At 48.6% G+C, this 21,608-nt stretch overlaps 1 protein-coding gene across 2 annotated transcripts in view; it reads right to left on the minus strand.

The window, feature by feature from the left end:
- Positions 1 to 21,608, minus strand: part of MAP3K13 (mitogen-activated protein kinase kinase kinase 13) — a 200,276-nt gene that overhangs the window by 38,939 nt on the left and 139,729 nt on the right. For both annotated transcript variants that reach the window (XM_063933018.1, XM_063933017.1), the window contains exon 2: positions 5,175 to 5,730. In XM_063933018.1, coding sequence (XP_063789088.1) covers positions 5,175 to 5,649 — 475 coding nt within the window. In that variant the 5' untranslated portion in view covers positions 5,650 to 5,730. The remainder of the gene's footprint in view (positions 1 to 5,174; positions 5,731 to 21,608) is intronic.

The raw sequence follows: 21,608 nt of genomic DNA on the forward strand, positions 1-21,608 counted from the left end.
GTACCCCAGGTCGCCTCTCAACATAAGAAGACGCCGTATTATCAGGCGCAGTCCTTTCGTGGGCAAGCGGGCAAAAGGTTGCTCATTTCTGCCCCGTGACAGAGGGAGAGGAAAAAGGCTGCAGAAATCAGCCAGTTCCCAGGAACAGAAGCCCTCTCCCGCCTCTGCCAAGCCCTCAGTATGACGCTGGGGCTTTACAAGCAGAATCAGGCACGGTGGGGGCCCGTCTCAATGAATTTCAGCGCGCAGTGGGCTCACTCGCAATTAGACCCCTGGATCCTTCAGGTGATATCTCAGGGGTACAAATTGGAATTCGAGATGTCTCCACCTCGCCGTTTCCTAAAGTCGGCTTTACCGATGTCTCCCTCTGACAGGGAGGCAGTTTTGGAAGCCATTCACAAGCTGTATTCCCAGCAGGTGATAATCAAGGTACCCCTCCTGCAACAGGGAACGGGGTATTATTCCACACTGTTGTGGTACCGAAGCCGGACGGCTCGGTGAGACCGATTCTAAATCTAAAATCTAAAATCTTGAACACTTACATACACAGGTTCAAATTCAAGATTGAGTCACTCAGAGCAGTGATTGCGAACCTGGAAGAAGGGGACTACATGATGTCTCGGGACATCAAGGATGCTTACCTTCATGTCCCAATTTACCCTTCTCACCAGGGGTACCTCAGGTTTGTGGTACAGAACTGTCACTATCAGTTTCAGATGCTGCCGTATGGATGGTCCACGACACCCCGGGTCTTTACCAAGGTAATGGCCGAAATGATGATACTCTTTCGAAGGAAGGGAATTTTAGTTATCCCTTACTTGGACGATTCCCTGATAAGGGTAAGATCCAGGGAACAGTTGGAGGTCGGTGTAGCACTATCTCAGGTAGTGTTGCGGCAGCACGATTGGATTCTCAATATTCCAAAATCGCAGCTGATTCCGACGACTCGTCTTCTGTTCCTAGGGATGATCCTGGACACAGTCCAGAAAAAGGTGTTTCTCCCGGAGGAGAAAGTCAGGGAGTTATCCGAGCTAGTCGGGAACCTCCTATAACCGAGCCAAGTCTCAGTACATCAATGAAAGGGTTCTGGGAAAAATGGTGGCTTCCTACGAAGCAATCCCATTCGGCAGATTCCACGCAAGAACTTTCCAGTGGGACCTGCTGGACAAATGGTCCGGGTCGCATCTTCAGATGCATCAGCGGATAACCCTGTCACCAAGCACAATGGTGTCTCTCCTGTGGTGGTTGCAGAGTGCTCATCTTCTAGAGGGCCGCAGATTCGACATTCAGGACTGGGTCCTGGTGACCACGGATGCCAGCCTGCGAGCCTGGGGAGCAGTCACACAGGGAAGGAATTTCCAGAGCTTATGGTCAAGCCTGGAGACATCACTTCACATAAATATCCTGAAGCTAAGGGCCATTTACAATGCTCTAAGCTCAGCAAGACCTCTGCTTCAAGGTCACCCGGAGTTGATCCATTCGGACAACATCACGGCAGTCACCCACGTAAACAGACAGGGTGACACAAGAAGCAGGAGGGCAAGGCAGAAGCTGCAAGGATTCTTCGCTGGGCGGAAAATCATGTGATAGCACTGTCAGCAGTATTCATTCCGGGAGTGGACAACTGGGAAGCAGACTTCCTCAGCAGACACGACCCCCACCCGGGAGAGTGGGGACTTCACCCAGAAGTCTTCCACATGTTTATAAAACTCGACAAGTATTGCGCCAGGTCAAGGGACCCTCAGGCAATAGCTGTAGACGCTCTGGTAACACAGTGGGTGTACCAGTCAGTGTATGTGTTCCCTCCTCTGCCTCTCATACCCAAGGTACTGAGAATTATAAGATGGAGAGGAGTAAGCACTATATTCGTGGCTCCGGATTGGCCAAGAAGGACTTGGTAACCGGAACTTCAAGAGATGCTCACGGAGGATCCGTGGCCTCTACCTCTAAGAAGGGACCTGCTCCAGCAAGGACCCTGTCTGTTCCAAGACTTACCGCGGCTGCGTTTGACGGCATGGCGGTTGAACGCCGGATCCTGAAGGAGAAAGGCATTCCGGATGAAGTCATTCCTATCCTGATCAAAGCCAGGAAAGATATAACCGCAAAACATTATCACCGCATTTGGCGAAAATATGTTGCGTGGTGCGAGGCCAGTAAGGCCCCGACGGAGGAATTTTCAACTAGGTCGATTCCTACATTTCCTGCAAACAGGAGTGTCTATGGGCCTGAAATGGGGGTCCATTAAGGTTCAAATTTCGGCCCTGTCAATTTTCTTCCAAAAAGAACTAGCTTCAGTCCCTGAAGTTCAGACGTTTGTGAAAGGGGTACTGTATATACAGCCTCCTTTTGTGCCCTCAGTGGCACCTTGGGATCTAAATGTAGTTTTTGGGTTCCAAAAGTCACATTGGTTTGAACCACTTAAATATGTGGAGTTAAAATATCTCACATGGAAAGTGATCATGCTGTTGGCCCTGGCCTGGGCCAGGTGCGTGTCAGAATTGGCGGCTTTATCCTGTAAAAGCCCTCGTCTGATTTTCCATTCGGACAGGGCGGAATTGAGGACTTGTCCTCAGTTTCTCCCTAAGGTGGTTTTCAGCGTTTCACCTGAATCAACCTATTGTGGTGCCTGCGGCTACTAGGGACTTGGAGGACTCCAAGTTGCTAGACGTTGTCAGGGCCCTGGAAATATAGGTTTCCAGGACGGCTGGAGTCAGAAAATCTGACTCGTTGTTTATTCTGTATGCACCCAACAAGCTGGGTGCTCCTGCTTCTAAGCAGACTATTGCTCGTTGGATTTGTAGTACAATTCAGCTTGCACATTCTGTGGCAGGCCTGCCACAGCCAAAATCTGTAAAAGCCCATTCCACAAGGAAGGTGGGCTCATCTTGGGCGGCTGCCCGAGGGGTCTCGGCTTTACAACTTTGCCGAGCAGCTACTTGGTCAGGAGCAAATACGTTTGTAAAATTCTACAAATTTGATACCCTGGCTGAGGAGGACCTGGAGTTCTCTCATTTGGTGCTGCAGAGTCATCCGCACTCTCCCGCCCGTTTGGGAGCTTTGGTATAATCCCCATGGTCCTTACGGAGTCCCCAGCATCCACTAGGACGTCAGAGAAAATAAGAATTTACTTACCGATAATTCTATTTCTCGTAGTCCGTAGTGGATGCTGGGCGCCCATCCCAAGTGCGGATTGTCTGCAATACTGGTACATAGTTATTGTTACCAAAAAATCGGGTTATTGCTGTAGTGAGCCATCTTTTCTAGAGGCTCCTCTGTTATCATGCTGTTAACTGGGTTTAGATCACAAGTTATATGGTGTGATTGGTGTGGCTGGTATGAGTCTTACCCGGGATTCAAATTCCTTCCTTATTGTGTACGCTCGTCCGGGCACAGTATCCTAACTGAGGCTTGGAGGAGGGTCATAGGGGGAGGAGCCAGTGCACACCAGGTAGTTCTAAAGCTTTACTTTTGTGCCCAGTCTCCTGCGGAGCCGCTATTCCCCATGGTCCTTACGGAGTCCCCAGCATCCACTACGGACTACGAGAAATAGAATTATCGGTAAGTAAATTCTTATTTTCCACTGCTTCAGATTGATATCTCTGGACGCTTACTAGCAGACAATAAGGCCTGTAATCCATGTCCTGCTGCTGCAGACAATAGGCAGTGAGAGGGGGGGGGGGGGGGGAGTTCAGCCATCTGCTCTGCAAGCTCATGAAAGACGGAGGAACATACAGCTCCCTCTCCAGTACAGCACGGGTGCCCGGGTCACAATGGGCATCTCACAGCCTGACAACATATTCCTGTTTTGTTGAGTCGCTGTTGCTTGGTACATCAGCACCGTACACAATACTACAATTATACGCTTTTGTTGTTGTTTTACATATAAACATTAGGATCACATGAAGACACCATAATACAGCTGGCAAGCTAATGGCAAAGGAACATTTATATTAGAGGATATTAATCACTGGCACAGTCCAGGGCAATAGTTATTCTCCCTCCGCCTCACACTGACCTGCCTGGGACCTATCCAATCTTCCGCACAGTACAGGCTGCCGCTGCATTACAGGTGCAGTGGAGATACTATAGCGGGAGAGCCCCTGCAATGGCCGCCAGGGCCGATAGCCACTGCCAGTAATAGCCTCTGATAAATAGGTCAATAAAATCCTATCTCTGGCACAAAATACTCTTGTGTCGGAGATGGTGCTTAAACAGCTTTAATAAATCCTCTAACCACTTGCCTAGCATAGTCGCATGTGATGCGACTGGAGCCAGGAGTACGTTACCTGGCCAGGACGCATCACATGCGACGTGCTGCCCCGCTTGTAGATTAGGAGAACAGATCTCCTCTGACTCCCCGGTTGCACTGCAGCGACGCGGCAGTCTCTGTCCGCTGACATCACTGCCGGAATCGCGCCCCAGCACGGTGTGTGCGGCCAGCATTCTGGAGCACATGCGCCAGGGATCACAGTGCGGCTGGACTCTGCATGTGGGGGAGGGGGGATATATGCCCACAGGGGGTGGGGGAAGGTGATCCACTGGGGGGAATTTATAACTAGTGGGGGAGAGGTAAAAAAAAGATAAATATTGCTGGAGGGGAGGGGGAAAAAGTGTCTTTTTTACATGGTGGGAGGTTGTTAAAAATAACATGGACATTTGTTTTTACTACTTAGAGAATGCGTGAGGGGGGGAGGGGTACTGATATTAGGATTTATGACCACTGGGGAGGTCTATTGCCTTTGGGTGGAGGGCAGTTATTTTATACTAAGGGCCTATGGAGACGGGGGAAGGGGGGGGGGGATGCAAAACACCCCCTTGATATCTTTTTTTGGGAAAAAAATTATTTAAATATATTATTACAAATACTTTAACTTTACCGAGTAATAAAAAAAACCCACAATTTCTGAGCAGTTTTGTGGGGAATCAGTCATCGGTTATGTGGTTACAGGGGAGCATTTGTAAAGCTGCACGCGGAGCAGGTTTAATCCCTGTACACCTCATGATGCGGCACAAAGGGGTAAGATGATGACCTGCCTGTATAAGAAGGCGGCACATGAGAGGACTAGGAGGTCTATCACAAGGTCGCAGCACTGGTTTGTTTGCATTATCCTCACTCCGGCCCTATTGCACGAGCCTATAACAGTGGACTGAAGTTACTGTCGCACTTTCCTCACCTTGCTGTTGCAGTTTATAATCGGTAGAATAGGCTTTGCCGATCATATTCCACACAGGCCGTAGACAGCCGAAAAGCCCCTCCAAGAAGCCCCCATTTCCACTGCCCGAGCGGCTGAAGTGTATCTTGATGTCTTCGGTGCCACTATGACTGCCTCCGTCTCCTGAGTGACTACTACCCTGAGGGGCAGCATTCTCCGCCTCGTCATGGTCCCTCAGCTGCAAGACGCTGTTCTCAAACTGGTCCCTGGAGTCCTCGCTGATGGAGGTGAGGACAGCCGCTGTGACCGGGCTGCTGGCATTTTCAAGGTTATCGCACCTATCCTGGATCTCCTGAGGCTGATGGTGGCTGGCGGTGTGGTCGCCAAACTCCACTATATACTCTTTATCCTCCCGTATGGTATCAACGATGAGATTTGGAGAAGATGACCAGGTCAAGGGCTCGTGCGGGCTGGCCATGGTACCATCGATGTGCATGGGGCAGGTAAACCCCAGGACGCCGCTGCTTGAGGCGATCCCTTCAGCTCAGCTTTGCCCTAATAAGTGGATCCGATGGCCCTGTAAGCACACCAAGAAATGAGTTAGTAACAAGGGTTTATATTAGATGGGTGAATAATGGGGTCAACCGGCTGGAATATCAGTATCTGAGGTCAGCAGTATCATGCAGCGGGACAGATAACAAGGCTACAAACTTCTAATATGGAATTCGCTCAACGTGTGGAATCTTTTACCTCAGGGATGGGGAACCTTTGGCCCTCCAGCTGTTGTTGAACTATACATACCAGCATGCTTTGCTACTTGGCCATGCTAAAACTGTTGCAAGGCATGCTGGGATGTGTCGTTCAACCACAGCCGGAGGGCCAAAGGTTCCCCCATCCCTGCTTTACCTATACGCATTTATGAATGCTGCAGAACACATTTTCCTACGCGATCTGCTTATCCTTTTCTCTAGTGACGCTTCCCGGCTACAAAGGGGTTAAACCGTATTAGATTCTTATTTAAATATTTCTCTAAGACAGAGGTTAATGTACAGCTAAGAGGCCAATCATTACTGATAAGACTATAGGTAGTGTTTGCAGTCTCTGCCCATGGTCTGTGCAGGGCTCACACTGAATTACCCAGAATGCACCGTACAGCAGTTAACAGAGCATGATGGCATCGGAGCAGTACCCCTCGTGACAGCTGCCTACCAGGGCCTGTCCTTGGGTGGAATAAGCTCATTCAGCTCGGACTTCATTAGTGATGTTCTGCAGGTCTGCGGAACTGCGAAGACAACCGCACTTAATGACATGCCCGGGAGCTTGCAGGCTGCACGCTGCCTTCTGACATTTTCCAGGCTTTCAGCCACGTCTGTAATGTTTTTGCCAATAAAGATCGTCAAACCCAGTATCTGATCAAACCCGAGATTATTATTCTAATTGTTTACTTATACAGCGCCGTTCATTTACTCAGCGCTGTGCAGAGAATATGCGCCATTCATTTCCCTCCATGCCCCACTGGAGCTTACATTCTAATGTCCCTAACACGCAAGCGCACACACACACACATACGTGTTAATAATCCAGTGAAGCTGCCGGTATGCCGGACCTGCTGCTACAGCAGTAATGGCTATATACATGTATAACAATGCTGTGCGGTACTGGTGAACCTCTGGCGGAGACGGACTGAGGACATTTTCACAGCGTGCAGTTTCATTTAACTAAAAGTCTGCTGCGCTGTTATTTCACCTACTTCTTGGTGTCAGAGCTGTGTAGGTATTTACTATCGGAGCAGCTGTTGGTTATTGTGTACATATCTGGAACGTCTTGCGGCTGTGCCAAACCAAACAGCATGTGACAGGGACTGCGCTGAGAGCAGGACTTATATCTCACTGGGAAGGTTACGTACAACTCAGGGTTCCTGGTACCTTTATACTGTGTACAGTCAGCACGCTCCTCTCGGAACACTGGACGGTAATGCTTCTTCGGCTGTTTAAATCATTACAGTATATCTGACTGACTTTACATCATATAACAGATTCCTGCACTGAGCGTCCTTTATTTGCACTGAATACTGTATAAGTAGGATGGGAAGCGTGTCTATTTATAGTGTACGTTCTCATGACATATAGGGGGTCATTCCGAGTTGATCGCTAGCTGCCGTTGTTCGCCGCGCAGCGATCAGGCTAAAAATCTGCATTTCTGCGCATGCGTATGCACCGAAATGCACACGTGCGACGTACGGGTACAAAGTCCTTTGTGGTTTTGCACAGGTTCTAGCGAAGCCGAACGCAGGAAGATTGACATGAAGTGGGCGTTTCTGGGTGTCAACTGACTGTTTTCAGGGAGTTCTTAGAAAAAGGCAGGTGTGCCAGGGAAAACGCAGGCGTGCCAGGGTAAACGCAGGCGTGGCTGGGCGAACGCTGAGCGGGTGTGTGACGTCAAAAGCCATCCCACCATCGTTAGAATCAACGCACACGAAGAGTAACTACAGGGCTGGTCTTGTTTTGCACAAAATGATTTTGCAGCCGCTCTGCTGCACAGGCGTTCGCACTTCTGCAAAGCGAAAATACACTCCCCGGTGGGCGGCGACAATGCGTTTGCACGGCTGCTAAAAGTAGCTAGCGAGCGATCAACTCGGAATAACCACCATGGTCAACGAGCAATCTCCACTTTCAGGAGGGAATGCAATCGCTGGCTAAGGGTGATATATAACGTATCTTTAGGAAATCCACAAAGCTTCAGTACAGTATATCCAGGATTTAAGAAGGGAGGACGATATATTGGAGATATCTGCTGCAGTTTTTTTTTATTTTGGTTCGCAAAAGCAGTTCCCCCGTGTGATATCTAACAAGCTCCGTAAAGCTAAGCTCACCAGCACTTGGCACTGATGATAGTAAAGCCATCCTGGGCTACATTACGCATTTGTTTATTGGGAGGGGGATGCAAATAATCACTCCCTGTAATCTCTGCAAGCACATGATACGCACACAGTGATCCCTGCACATGATTACTGGTAAATGACTTAGGGGTTCTATGTAGATAAAGTACCAGCCAATCAGCTCCTAGTTGTCATTTTTTAAACCCAGCCTGTGACATGGCGGTTTGGAGCTGATTGTTTGGTACTTTATCTCCGTCTACTTTATCTTTCTCCAAGGCTTAGTACATACGGGTAAAGGGGGGTACACACGGAGAGATCTGTGCTTACATTCTAAGCAATCTGACTAGATTGCTTAGAAATTAAGGGCCTAAAGGGGGGTACACACGGAGCGATAATCTAAGCAATCTGACTAGATTGCTTAGATTTTCAGCAAGATCGCTCCGTGTGTAGCCCTAACAGCGATAGCGATGCGCAGCCCCGCACATCACTATAGCCGGTGCAGGCCAATCTAGCAGGTCGCTCACTTCACCCGCTGGGTGAAATGAGCGTCGTCGTCCCCCCTCCAGCCCCCCCCCCCCCCCGCACGCTCAGCACACATCTCTCCCGCATCGGGCCGTGAGTCCTGGCCTTAATTCAGATTTGTTCGCTCGCTATTTTTTTGCAGCGCTGCGAACAGATAGACGCCGCCTATAGGGGAGTGTATTTTCGTTTTGCAAGTGTGCGAACGCGTGTGCAGCCGCCCTGTACAAAAACAGCTTGTGCAGTTTCTGAGTAGATCTGACCTTACTCATCCACTGCGATCACTTCAGCCTATTCGAATTGACGTCAGACACCCCCCGCCCTGCAAACGCTTTGACACGCCTGCGTTTTTCCAACCACTCCCAGAAAACAGTCAGTTACCACCCACAAACGCCTTCTCCCTGTCAATCTACTTGCGAACGGCTGTGCGAATGGTTTCTTCGCTGGAACCAGTGCACAACAACGATCCGCTATGTAACCGTACGGCGCGCCTGTGCATTGCGGTGCATATGCATGCGCAGTAGTTACCTGATCGCTGCGCAGCGAAAAACGCTAGCAAGCGAACAGACCTGAATTAGGTCCTAAGCACGGATCTCTCCGTGTATAGGGTGCCGGTGACAGCGAAGCTGTGTGAAGTGAGCGTCCCCCCATCCCCACCTCCGCTCAGCACACATCGCACTGAGTGCTGAGCGGGGGGGAAAGATCCGCTACCCCGTGTGTACGGGGCTTGTTACAAGCTGTGTTTGAAAAATGAAAAATTAAAGGGAGCTGATTGGTTGGTACTTTGGGGGTCATTCCGAGTTAATCGCTAGCTGCATTCGTTCGCTGTGCAGCGATCAGGCAAAAAAACGGCACTTCTGCGCATGTGCGTCGTACTATTACAACGAACTATGTCGTTTCACACAAGGTCTAGCGAAGCTTTTCTGTCGCACTGCTGGCCGCAGAGTGATTGACAGGAAGTGGGCGTTTCTGGGTGTCAACTGACCGTTTTCAGGGAGTGAACGTAAAAAAACGCAAGCGTGCCAGGAAAAATGCTGGCGTGGCTGGGCGAACGCAGGGCGTGTTTGTGACGTCAAAACAGGAACTGAACAGTCTGAAGTGATCGCAAGCGCTGAGTAGGTCTGGAGCTACTCAGAAACCACAAAATTATTTTGTAGCCGCTCTGCGATCCTTTCGTTCGCACTTCTGCTAAGCTAAAATACACTCCCAGAGGGCGGCGGCTTAGCGTTTGCACGGCTGCTAAAAACTGCTAGCGAGCGAACAACTCGGAATGACCCCCTTTATCTCCGTCCACTTTATCTCTCTCGAAGGCTTAGTACATAGAGCCCTTAATTTCTTATCACTACGATAAGCAGCAATAAGAAATTATAGTTGTCAGGGCCAAAATTCAGATTTTGTTAAATATGCCCCTATGTGCTACTGAGCGTTGCTGTGTGCCCATGGCAGAGCCTCTATTCAGTGCAAGGGAAAGCTTGACATGTCCCAGGATGTATCACAACAGGCTATCAAGTCCGCCCTGCCGAACTGAATCACCCCATTAGGGTGTGTTATAGAGGTCTTACACCAAGCAGTTCACCAGGTGCTTAGGAGGCATCTACATGTATGGAATCAATAGAAGTAAAATGAACTAAAAACCTGAATGAACGGTTCTGTAATGTTACTCGGCCTAAAATGATGCAATTGTCAATATTTGTGTTTGCCGGGTTATACCGCAGTAATACAAATGTTCAGGCCTGTTTGTATAAGATGAGAAGGACACCAGCCGTGGCAGATTTTTGTGCCACTCAGTAATAACATAACATAAAAAGTGTATTAAACTGAGCAGTTTTAGTTGCATAAAACCGTTGCATATCTATGGAACTGGAAACTTTGCTTAAAAAAATACATATATATATATATATATATATATATATACCAGATATTTATCCAGATCCAAACAGAAATCCAGAATAGAGGGCACTCACCAGTCCAACTTCATTAAAGAATGTATTAGTACATCAGAGTCAGCACATAATGTCGACGTTTCGGCTTTGGTAAGCCTTTTTCAAGACAGCCCAAGAGACATCTGCTCAGCATGCCAGGAATAAGCATACTGACACCCTCTCACAGGCTCCCTTATATAGTGCACATACTTAATTAATTACCTTAATTACCGGAAATGTGTCACCTATCATTATATTAACACAACAATACATTTTTCACTTAAAATATACACTTAGAATATACACCGTGTGACACAACTACAAGGTATATTGGCCCTTTATATATATACTTCATGCAATCATCCATACATATTAGCTATTTATATAATTACCGGAGTATCATACTGGCGGTGTTACCGGAAGCGTCCTACTTGCGCTCCACCGGCATCAGTATGCGTCTCACCACTCTCAGTGGCCGCTTTGCCGGAAGCGCGTCATATCGCGCCCATCCGGTAACCACACGTCACAGGACGTGTGTCATTTGCGTCTCATAGCGGGATTGTTTGCGTTCCACCTATACTATATATATGTATTGTTGTGTTAATATAATGATAGGTGACACATTTCCGGTAATTAATTAAGTATGTGCACTATATATGGCTTTGCTATGGAAGCAGTTGGCAGTCAGAGCAATCCCCTGAAAGGTAGGTCTGATTCAGAATTGCACGCATGACAGCCGCATTTGCAGAACGCCCATGGGAAGTTCACAGTACATGGAGAGCCTATAGGCAGCCCAACATCTCCGGGAGCACTAGCCACACCCCCAGAATTATGGAAACAAGGGTATGATACAAGGACATGCCCCCTTCCGGCAAGGCCACAACCCTTTTCAGACATCCCAAATTTTCAGCTTGACATGTATTAGGACGTATGTAAATATGTTGAAGACACTGTAGTCCTACACTGCGATCAGCTCAGCCCGTTTCGTTCCTGGTTTGACGTCACACACACACACACCCCGGCGTTCGGGTAGCCACTCCCCCGTTTCTCCAGACACTCCCGCGTTTTATCCTGGCACGCCTGCGTTTTTCCGCACACTCCCAGAAAAGGGTCAGTTTCCGCCCAGAAACACCCACTTCCTGTCAATCACACTCCGATCACTTCAACAATGAAAATTCTTCGTTCGGACGTGAGTAAATCTACTAAGTTTTGTGCTAAAATACTTAGCGCATGCGCACTGCGAACCATACGCATGTGCATTTTTGCCTTAATCGATCTGTTGCGAAAATCGCCAACGAGAGAACAACTCGGAATGACCCCCATCATTTGTACAAATAACTTTTTTAAGTCAGGTGGGTGATAATTGTGAAAAAAATAAAATAAAAAACACTACAAGTATTAGTAATAAGCACAAAACAAAAAAAAGTGATGTTTTAAAGTGCAACGGTATATGCTGGCACAACATAAGTCATTGCTGCTGCTGATAATAATAATAATAATAATAATAATAATAATAACCTTTTGCCAAGTTTATAGATTGTACTTTCTAAGACCCATTGGGGCAAATTAACTGTTCGCTGAGATAATAGGCCGGGGGTAATGGCGTCCGAGTTGGCCGGAGGTGCGAGTTCCCGGCTCAACTCAGATGGTCTACCTTGTACAGGATTGCTGCTGTAAAAAAAAAAAATCTAATTCGGCTCGGAACCTGCAACTCTGGCATATTCGGACGCCATTACATTCGGACCAATATTTAAAACCCATCAACATCAGCAAAGTGCAGCGGGAACAGAACAGGACGTCAAGAGTCTGGGAAGTAGTCATAACGTCAACATTTACCATGAGGAGGGTGGCTAGGGTTAGAGGTTAAGATTACCGATACTCACCACTGCAAGTCATGAGGACGTCACCGCTGAATCCGGAACACACCCCTGGAGCCGCCGGACCTGGTAAGTCCCCACTAGACCACCAGGGACATTTGTCAACATGTCAGCAGTGCTGACATGATTAATGTTGATGTGGGTTAATTCTCACGTTGGCATGACAAATGTTGAACAAATATACCTCACCCAAGAATCTAAGGGGCATATTTATCAAGCTCTTTTTTTCTGGACATCATACAGAAATGCAGAGAGCTCAAAGCTACTACTTTAGCCAAACCAACACCACAGACCCCAAGGGGCCCCATTATTCTTAATGGGGAATGCGTTCTGGTAAACTCGCCAAGCTCTGAAAGCTTAGCCCTAGCAGCAAATGCCATATTCAGATGGCGTTAGTCGCTGTAGCCCATGGGCTACAATTTCGCCGGTGAGGGACCTTTGGAGTCGGACCCTTCTCCGGCAGCCGTATTGTGCGCATGTAGCTTCCTATGGAGCAAAGTGTGAAAATTCCAGCAAAGGTTACCCCATAACAGAGGAAATAAGCAGATTTTTCGTCAATCACACATTTTATTGTGTCCATGTATACTTAACTGTCATACATTAACTTCTGCAGCAGCCCGGTCAGCGTTATTGGCCGTCACTTCAGTTGCAGAGGAGACAAACCTAACAGGCTGACAGAAACTTAACATTTGTTTCAAGTTAAAGGAGTTGCAGTCACTTAGCATGGTGATTAGTATATGGCACGTATCACTATTTATCCTCCCTCTGTGTGTGCAATGCCTGGATCCGGCTGATAAATTAGGAGGTGTCCTTTAGTGCACACAAACACAACATATCACCTGGGCAGCCGGTAAACACAGGAACAAAAGTAGAGAGTAAGGAGCTGGCTGAGGGCTGACGTGCCGCTTATAAGCAGTTTCTGGTGACCTGCGAGATCTCAGGCCAAATCCAGCGTCACAAAGCGGTCTATTCATAAAGCAGTGGAAAGCGTGGGGAAGTGAGCCAGTGGAGAAGTTGCCTATGGCAACCAATCAGCATTCAAGTAACATTTATAATTTGCATACTATACAATTGTACGGAGCAAGGCTCACTTCTCCACACTTTTCACTGCTTCATGAATAGACCCCAGAGACAGGCCAATTAAACGCCATCAGCGCTTCAAGTGACCGTTTACACCATTCCGCAGTGTCTGTAAAATATCCACCTGAATTGAACGTTTATCTGCAAAATGTGCATGCGTCACTACCGCAGTGCTCGCGCACAACAACTGATTTGCGATTACGCTCGCAGTGAGGATTAATTTGCAAGTGATTGACAGGACAGTTTTGTGGGAAGTAACAGGGGAGTGCTGGCAAAAACATTGGGACATTTGTAATGCCAAGTCAGCCACCCAAAGACCCCTGCCCAATATACTGGGATCACGTAGCATAACGTAGAGATCTGTGGCATTTTGCCAGAGGCAGCGTGACCACGATGATGCAATTTACCCAGAATTCATCGTCGTGGTACAGCCTGGCTTTTTTGGGGGCCTGGGAGAACTCCCCAAATTGGGCAGCCCTCAGACATTCCAGTAAAGTAAGCAAGTATAATTAATTCATCCACCCTATAAACACATAGCGACCTCAATCTAGCATTTTGGGAGATATATTCACTCAATTCATTTTTCACGAACAGCCCTAAGTATGGCACAGGCAGGGCTGTAACTAGGTGTGTGCGGATGGTGCTCAGCACACAGCACATATGCCCTGTGGGTGGAAAACCATCCGCACCCGCATTAACAGGCCCAAGCTATCTAGAGTCACCAGACTTCAGAGCATCCAGGAGAAAAGAGCCGTTCACAGCACAGCACTACAGGCGAGGGAAGCAATGGAGAGACTAGCCCTATGGGGAAACTGTAGCGATCATACTGCAACATCAGTGACCCGTGTTATCCACTTGCGCCTGGAGAGAGCCGTTACTGCCAGGATAACCGCTACCACCACTGCTGCTGCCGGGGAAGAGCCGCTGCCGCCAGGGGAAGAGTCTCTGCCACCAGGAGAGAGCCGCTGCCGCTGGGAGAGAACCGCTGCCGCCTGGGGAGAGCCGCTTCCACCGAGTGAGAGAGAGCCACTGCTGGGCTTGGATTCTGGGGAGCCAAAGGATTGCTCTTTGCTGGCTGACTGGATATGGGGGGAGAGAGAATGTGTAAGGGTGTGCAGGGGTGTATCTACCTATTGGCCAGGATGGCACTCGCCAGGGGCGCCAGGCAAGGAGGGGGCGCCATCCGGGTGTGCCATCCATGGCCAGGGGGTAGAACCAAGTGGTACTGTTAGACTTGGTGACTGTCTGTTAGTGTCTGGCAGCAGCGCACTGCACCTCGCTTGTAATCAGACTCAACATAAGCTACAGCTCCCAGCAGCCCTTGTTGCTGGGAGCTTCCGGCACCAAGGGCTGCTAGGAGCTGTAGTTTACTTTGAGTCTGATTGATCACTAGTGCTGAGCTGTGCCGCTGGACACTGGCACCGGCCGTGGAAGGAGTGGAAGCATGGGGGTGGGACTACATGACACTCACTGCCAGGCAACCCAACAGCATGGAGGAGAGGGAGAGAGGACAATGAGCTACTAAAGTACATGCAGTCAGCGTACCCTGTCTGTAATGTGGGGGGATACTATATAGTCTGTCTGTATGTGTGTCTGTGACTGAATTTATGTATGTGTGTAACTATGGTGGTCATTCCGATTTGATCGCTAGCAGAAAATGTTCACTGCGCTGCGATGAAGCAAAAAAAAAGGCACTTCTGCGCATGCATATGCAGCGCAATGCGCACACGCCACGTACTTTCACAACGGATGATGCAGTTTTACACAAGGTCTAGCAAAGCTTTTCTGTCGCACTGCTGGCCGATAAGTGATTGACAGGAAGAGGGCGTTTCTGGGTGTTATCTGACCGTTTTCAGGGAGTGTTCGGAAAAACACAGGTGTGCCAGGAAAAACGCAGGTGTGGCTGGCCGAACGCAGGGCGTGTTTGTGACGTCAAAACAGGAACTGAACAGTCTGAAGTGATCGGAAGCGCTGAGTAGGTCTGGAGCTACTCTGAAACTGCACAATTTATTTTTGTAGCCGCTCTGCGATCCTTTCGTCCGCACTTCTGCTAAGCTAAAATACACTCCCAGTGGGTGGAAGCATAGCGTTTGCATGCTGCTAAAAACAGCTAGCGAGCGAACAACTCGGAATGACCACCAATGTATGAATGTATGTTTGTGTGTGTATAAGTATCTACTGTATTTATGTGTGTTTTAGTGTGTGACTATGTATGTGAATAAGTGTGTAACTATGGGGGTCATTCCGAGTTGTTCGCTCGCAAGCGGATTTTAGCAGATTTGCTCATGCTAAGCCGCCGCCTACTGGGAGTGAATCTTAGCATCTTAAAATTGCGAACGAAGTATTCGCAATATTGCGATTACACACCTCATAGCAGTTTCTGAGTAGCTCCAGACTTACTCGGCATCTGCGATCATTTCAGTGCTTGTCGTTCCTGGTTTGACGTCACAAACACACCCAGCGTTCGCCCAGACACTCCCCCGTTTCTCCGGCCACTCCTGCGTTTTTTCCGGAAACGGTAGCGTTTTTTCCCACACGCCCATAAAACGGCCTGTGTAATGTGTATAAGGGGCTCTACTGTGTAGTGTAATGTTAATAACGGACATTACTCTTTGGTGTAATCTGAATTGGTACTATTCTGTGGCAACTCCCCTTTCCCATGAAGCCATGCCCCTATATTTTTGATGCGCGCCTTAGGCATGTAACATGCACCCAATTCAGTAACACCCATTTCCTGTCAATCACATTACGATCGCCAGAACGATGAAAATGCCGTGAGTAAAATTTCTAAGTGCATAGCAAATTTACTTGGCGCAGTCACAGTGCGGACATTGCGCATGCGCATTAAGCGGAAAATCGCTGCGATGCGAAGATTTTTACCGAGCGAACAACTCGGAATGACCCATGTACAGTATTTATGTGACTGTATTTGTATATACTGCATGTTTGACTGGATTGTATATCATATGTATGTGTTTTGTGTGTGACTATGTATGTAAGTGTATATGTGTGTGCCTATGTGCAGGATCAGATATACTAATGGCAAATGTGGTTTGACCGCATTCCCCATATAAAATTAGGAATATATTTATTAGCACTGGTCCACATTTCCATTTTCTATTTGCATTCCCCATATGCCCTTTATAGACTGTGTTTTCTATAGGGGTATGACTGTGTGGCGTAACGTGAATAAGAGACACTACTGTGCATTGTAATGTGAGTAATGGACACTACTGTGCGGTGTAATGTGATACTGTGTGGCATAATTGGAATTGGAAATACTATTGTGCGCCCATGTTCCTTCCCCACAAAGCCACATTCCTTTTTTGACACACCTCCCTTATATATATGTGTATGTGTGTGTGTGTGGGGGGCCTGCCCCTGACTTTGCCAGGGGCGCTCGGACCCCTAGATACACCCCTGAGGGTGTGGCATAAAGTGTAAGTGCATAATGTGTGGCTGGATGTGTAAGGGGCATAAGCATGTGTGGCAGAAGTGTGAGGGGCAAAATGTGTTACATAATGTTTAAGTCAGTGCCGTAACTCACACACACACACACACACACACACACACACACACACACACACACACACACACACACACACACACACACACTCACTCTCTTGTGTAAAAAGGGGGACTGTGCCTGCCTAAAGTGTAAAAAAATGGGGACTCTGCTGTCTAATGTGTAAAAATGGGGACCCTGCTGCCTAATGTGCAAAAGGGAGCTTTGCCTTCCATACTGTGTAAAAGGGGACTCTACCTGCTGTAATGTGTAAAAGGAGACTCTACCTGCTGTACTGTGTAAAAGGGGACTCTACCTGCTGTAATCTGTAAAAGGAGACTCTACCTGCTGTGCTGTGTAAAATAAGAATTTACTTACCTATAATTCTATTTCTCGTAGTCCGTAGTGGATGCTGGGAACTCCGTAAGGACCATGGGAATTAGCGGCTCCGCAGGAGACTGGGCACAAAAGTAAAGCTTTAGGACTACCTGGTGTGCACTGGCTCCTCCCCCTATGACCCTCCTCCAAGCCTCAGTTAGGATACTGTGCCCGGACGAGCGTACACAATAAGGAAGGATTTTGAATCCCGGGTAAGACTCATACCAGCCACACCAATCACACCGTACAACCTGTGATCTGAACCCAGTTAACAGCATGATAACAGAGGAGCCTCTGGAAAGATGGCTCACAACAACAATAACCCGATTTAGTTAACAATAACTATGTACAAGTATTGCAGACAATCCGCACTTGGGATGGGCGCCCAGCATCCACTACGGACTACGAGAAATAGAATTATCGGTAAGTAAATTCTTATTTTCTCTGACGTCCTAGTGGATGCTGGGAACTCCGTAAGGACCATGGGGATTATACCAAAGCTCCCAAACGGGCGGGAGAGTGCGGATGACTCTGCAGCACCGAATGAGAGAACTCCAGGTCCTCCTCAGCCAGGGTATCAAACCTGTAGAATCTAGCAAACGTGTTTGCCCCTGACCAAGTAGCTGCTCGGCAAAGTTGTAAGGCCGAGACCCCTCGGGCAGCCGCCCAAGATGAGCCCACCTTCCTTGTGGAATGGGCTTTTACAGATTTTGGCTGTGGCAGGCCTGCCACAGAATGTGCAAGCTGAATTGTACTACAAATCCAACGAGCAATAGTCTGCTTAGAAGCAGGAGCACCCAGCTTGTTGGGTGCATACAGGATAAACAGCGAGTCAGATTTTCTGACTCCAGCCGTCCTGGAAACATATATTTTCAGGGCCTTGACTACGTCCAGCAACTTGGAGTCCTCCAAGTCCTTAGTAGCCGCAGGCACCACAATAGGCTGGTTCAGGTGAAACGCTGACACCACCTTAGGGAGAAACTGAGGACGAGTCCTCAATTCCGCCCTGTCCGAATGGAAAATCAGATAAGGGCTTTTACAGGATAAAGCCGCCAATTCTGACACGCGCCTGGCCGAAGCCAGGGCCAACACATGACCACTTTCCACGTGAGATATTTCAAATCCACAGATTTAAGTGGTTCAAACCAATGTGATTTTAGGAACCCCAAAACTACATTGAGATCCCAAGGTGCCACTGGAGGCACAAAAGGAGGCTGTATATGCAGCACCCCCTTGACAAACGTCTGAACTTCAGGAACTGAAGCCAGTTCTTTCTGGAAGAAAATCGACAGGGCCGAAATCTGAACCTTAATGGATCCTAATTTTAGGCCCATAGACACTCCTGTTTGCAGGAAATGCAGGAATCGACCCAGTTGAAATTCCTCCGTTGGGGCCTTCCTGGCCTCGCACCACGCAACATATTTCCGCCAAATGCGGTGATAATTCTTTGCGGTCACATCCTTCCTGGCTTTGATCACGGTAGGAATGACTTCTTCCGGAATGCCTTTTTCCTTCAGGATCCGGCGTTCAACCGCCATGCCGTCAAACGCAGCCGCGGTAAGTCTTGGAACAGACAGGGTCCTTGCTGGAGCAGGTCCCTTCTTAGAGGTAGAGGCCACGGGTCCTCTGTGAGCATCTCTTGAAGTTCCGGGTACCAAGTCCTTCTTGGCCAATCCGGAGCCACGAGTATAGTTCTTACTCCTCTCCGTCTTATAATTCTCAGTACCTTGGGTATGAGAGGCAGAGGAGGGAACACATACACTGACTGGTACACCCATGGTGTTACCAGAGCGTCCACAGCTATTGCCTGAGGGTCCCTTGACCTGGCGCAATACCTGTCCAATTTTTTGTTGAGGCGGGACGCCATCATGTCCACCTTTGGTTCTTTCCAACGGTTTACAATCATGTGGAAGACTTCTGGGTGAAGTCCCCACTCTCCCGGGTGGAGGTCGTGCCTGCTGAGGAAGTCTGCTTCCCAGTTGTCCACTCCCGGAATGAACACTGCTGACAGTGCTATCACATGATTTTCCGCCCAGCGAAGAATCCTTGCAGCTTCTGCCATTGCCTTCCTGCTTCTTGTGCCGCCCTGTCTGTTCACGTGGGCGACTGCCGTGATGTTGTCCGACTGGATCAGCACCGGCTGACCTTGAAGCAGAGGTCTTGCTTGGCTTAGGGCCTTGTAAATGGCCCTCAGCTCCAGGATATTTATGTGAAGTGATGTCTCCAGGCTTGACCACAAGCCCTGGAAATTTCTTCCCTGTGTGACTGCTCCCCAGCCTCGCAGGCTGGCATCCGTGGTCACCAGGACCCAGTCCTGAATGCCGAATCTGCGGCCCTCTAGAAGATGAGCACTCTGCAACCACCACAGGAGAGACACCCTTGTCTTTGGTGACAAGGTTATCCGCTGATGCATCTGAAGATGCGATCCGGACCATTTGTCCAGCAGGTCCCACTGGAAAGTTCTTGCGGGGAATCTGCCGAATGGGATTGCTTCGTAGGAAGCCACCATTTTTTCCAGGACCCTTGTGCATTGATGCACTGACACTTGGCCTGGTTTTAGGAGGTTTCTGACTAGTTCGGATAACTCCCTGGCTCTCTCCTCCGGGAGAAACACCTTTTTCTGGACTGTGTCCAGGATCATCCCTAGGAATAGAAGACGTGTCGTCGGGATCAGCTGCGATTTTGGAATATTGAGAATCCAACCGTGCTGCCGCAACACTACTTGAGATAGTGCTACCCCGACTACCAATTGTTCCCTGGATCTTGCCCTTATCAGGAGATCGTCCAAGTACGGGATAACTAAAACTCCCTTCCTTCGAAGGAGTATCATCATTTCGGCCATTACCTTGGTAAGGACCCGGGGTGCCGTGGACAAACCAAACGGCAGCGTCTGAAACTGATAGTGACAGTTCTGTACCAAAAACCTGAGGTACCCTTGGTGAGAAGGGTAAATTGGGACATGGAGGTAAGCATCCTTGATGTCCAAAGACACCATATAATCCCCTTCTTCCAAGTTCGCAATCACCGCTCTGAGTGACTCCGTCTTGAATTTGAACCTGTGTATGTAAGTGTTCAAGGATTTCAGATTTAAAATAGGTCTCACCGAGCCGTCCGGCTTCGGTACCACAAACAGCGTGGAATAATACCCCTTTCCCTGTTGCAGGAGGGGTACCTTGATTATCACCTGCTGGGAATACAGCTTGTGAATCCAAGTCCTTAGTAGCCGCAGGCACCACAATAGGCTGCGTCTGAAAACTGATAGTGACAGTTCTGTACCAAAAACCTGAGGTACCCTTGGTGAGAAGGGTAAATTGGGACATGGAGGTAAGCATCCTTGATGTCCAAAGACACCATATAATCCCCTTCTTCCAAGTTCGCAATCACCGCTCTGAGTGACTCCGTCTTGAATTTGAACCTGTGTATGTAAGTGTTCAAGGATTTCAGATTTAAAATAGGTCTCACCGAGCCGTCCGGCTTCGGTACCACAAACAGCGTGGAATAATACCCCTTTCCCTGTTGCAGGAGGGGTACCTTGATTATCACCTGCTGGGAATACAGCTTGTCCTCCAAGTCCTTAGTAGCCGCAGGCACCACAATAGGCTGGTTCAGGTGAAACGCTGACACCACCTTAGGGAGAAACTGAGGACGAGTCCTCAATTCCGCCCTGTCCGAATGGAAAATCAGATAAGGGCTTTTACAGGATAAAGCCGCCAATTCTGACACGCGCCTGGCCGAAGCCAGGGCCAACACATGACCACTTTCCACGTGAGATCGTCCAAGTACGGGATAACTAAAACTCCCTTCCTTCGAAGGAGTATCATCATTTCGGCCATTACCTTGGTAAGGACCCGGGGTGCCGTGGACAAACCAAACGGCAGCGTCTGAAACTGATAGTGACAGTTCTGTACCAAAAACCTGAGGTACCCTTGGTGAGAAGGGTAAATTGGGACATGGAGGTAAGCATCCTTGATGTCCAAAGACACCATATAATCCCCTTCTTCCAAGTTCGCAATCACCGCTCTGAGTGACTCCGTCTTGAATTTGAACCTGTGTATGTAAGTGTTCAAGGATTTCAGATTTAAAATAGGTCTCACCGAGCCGTCCGGCTTCGGTACCACAAACAGCGTGGAATAATACCCCTTTCCCTGTTGCAGGAGGGGTACCTTGATTATCACCTGCTGGGAATACAGCTTGTGAATGGTTTCCAATACCGCCTCCCTGTCGGAGGGAGACGTCAGTAAAGCAGACTTTAGGAAACGGCGAGGGGGAGTGCCTGAGTCCGCTTGTAAAGCCCCA

The sequence above is a fragment of the Pseudophryne corroboree genome, chromosome 7, assembly GCF_028390025.1.
Source record: "Pseudophryne corroboree isolate aPseCor3 chromosome 7, aPseCor3.hap2, whole genome shotgun sequence".
Lineage (NCBI taxonomy): Eukaryota > Metazoa > Chordata > Amphibia > Anura > Myobatrachidae > Pseudophryne > Pseudophryne corroboree.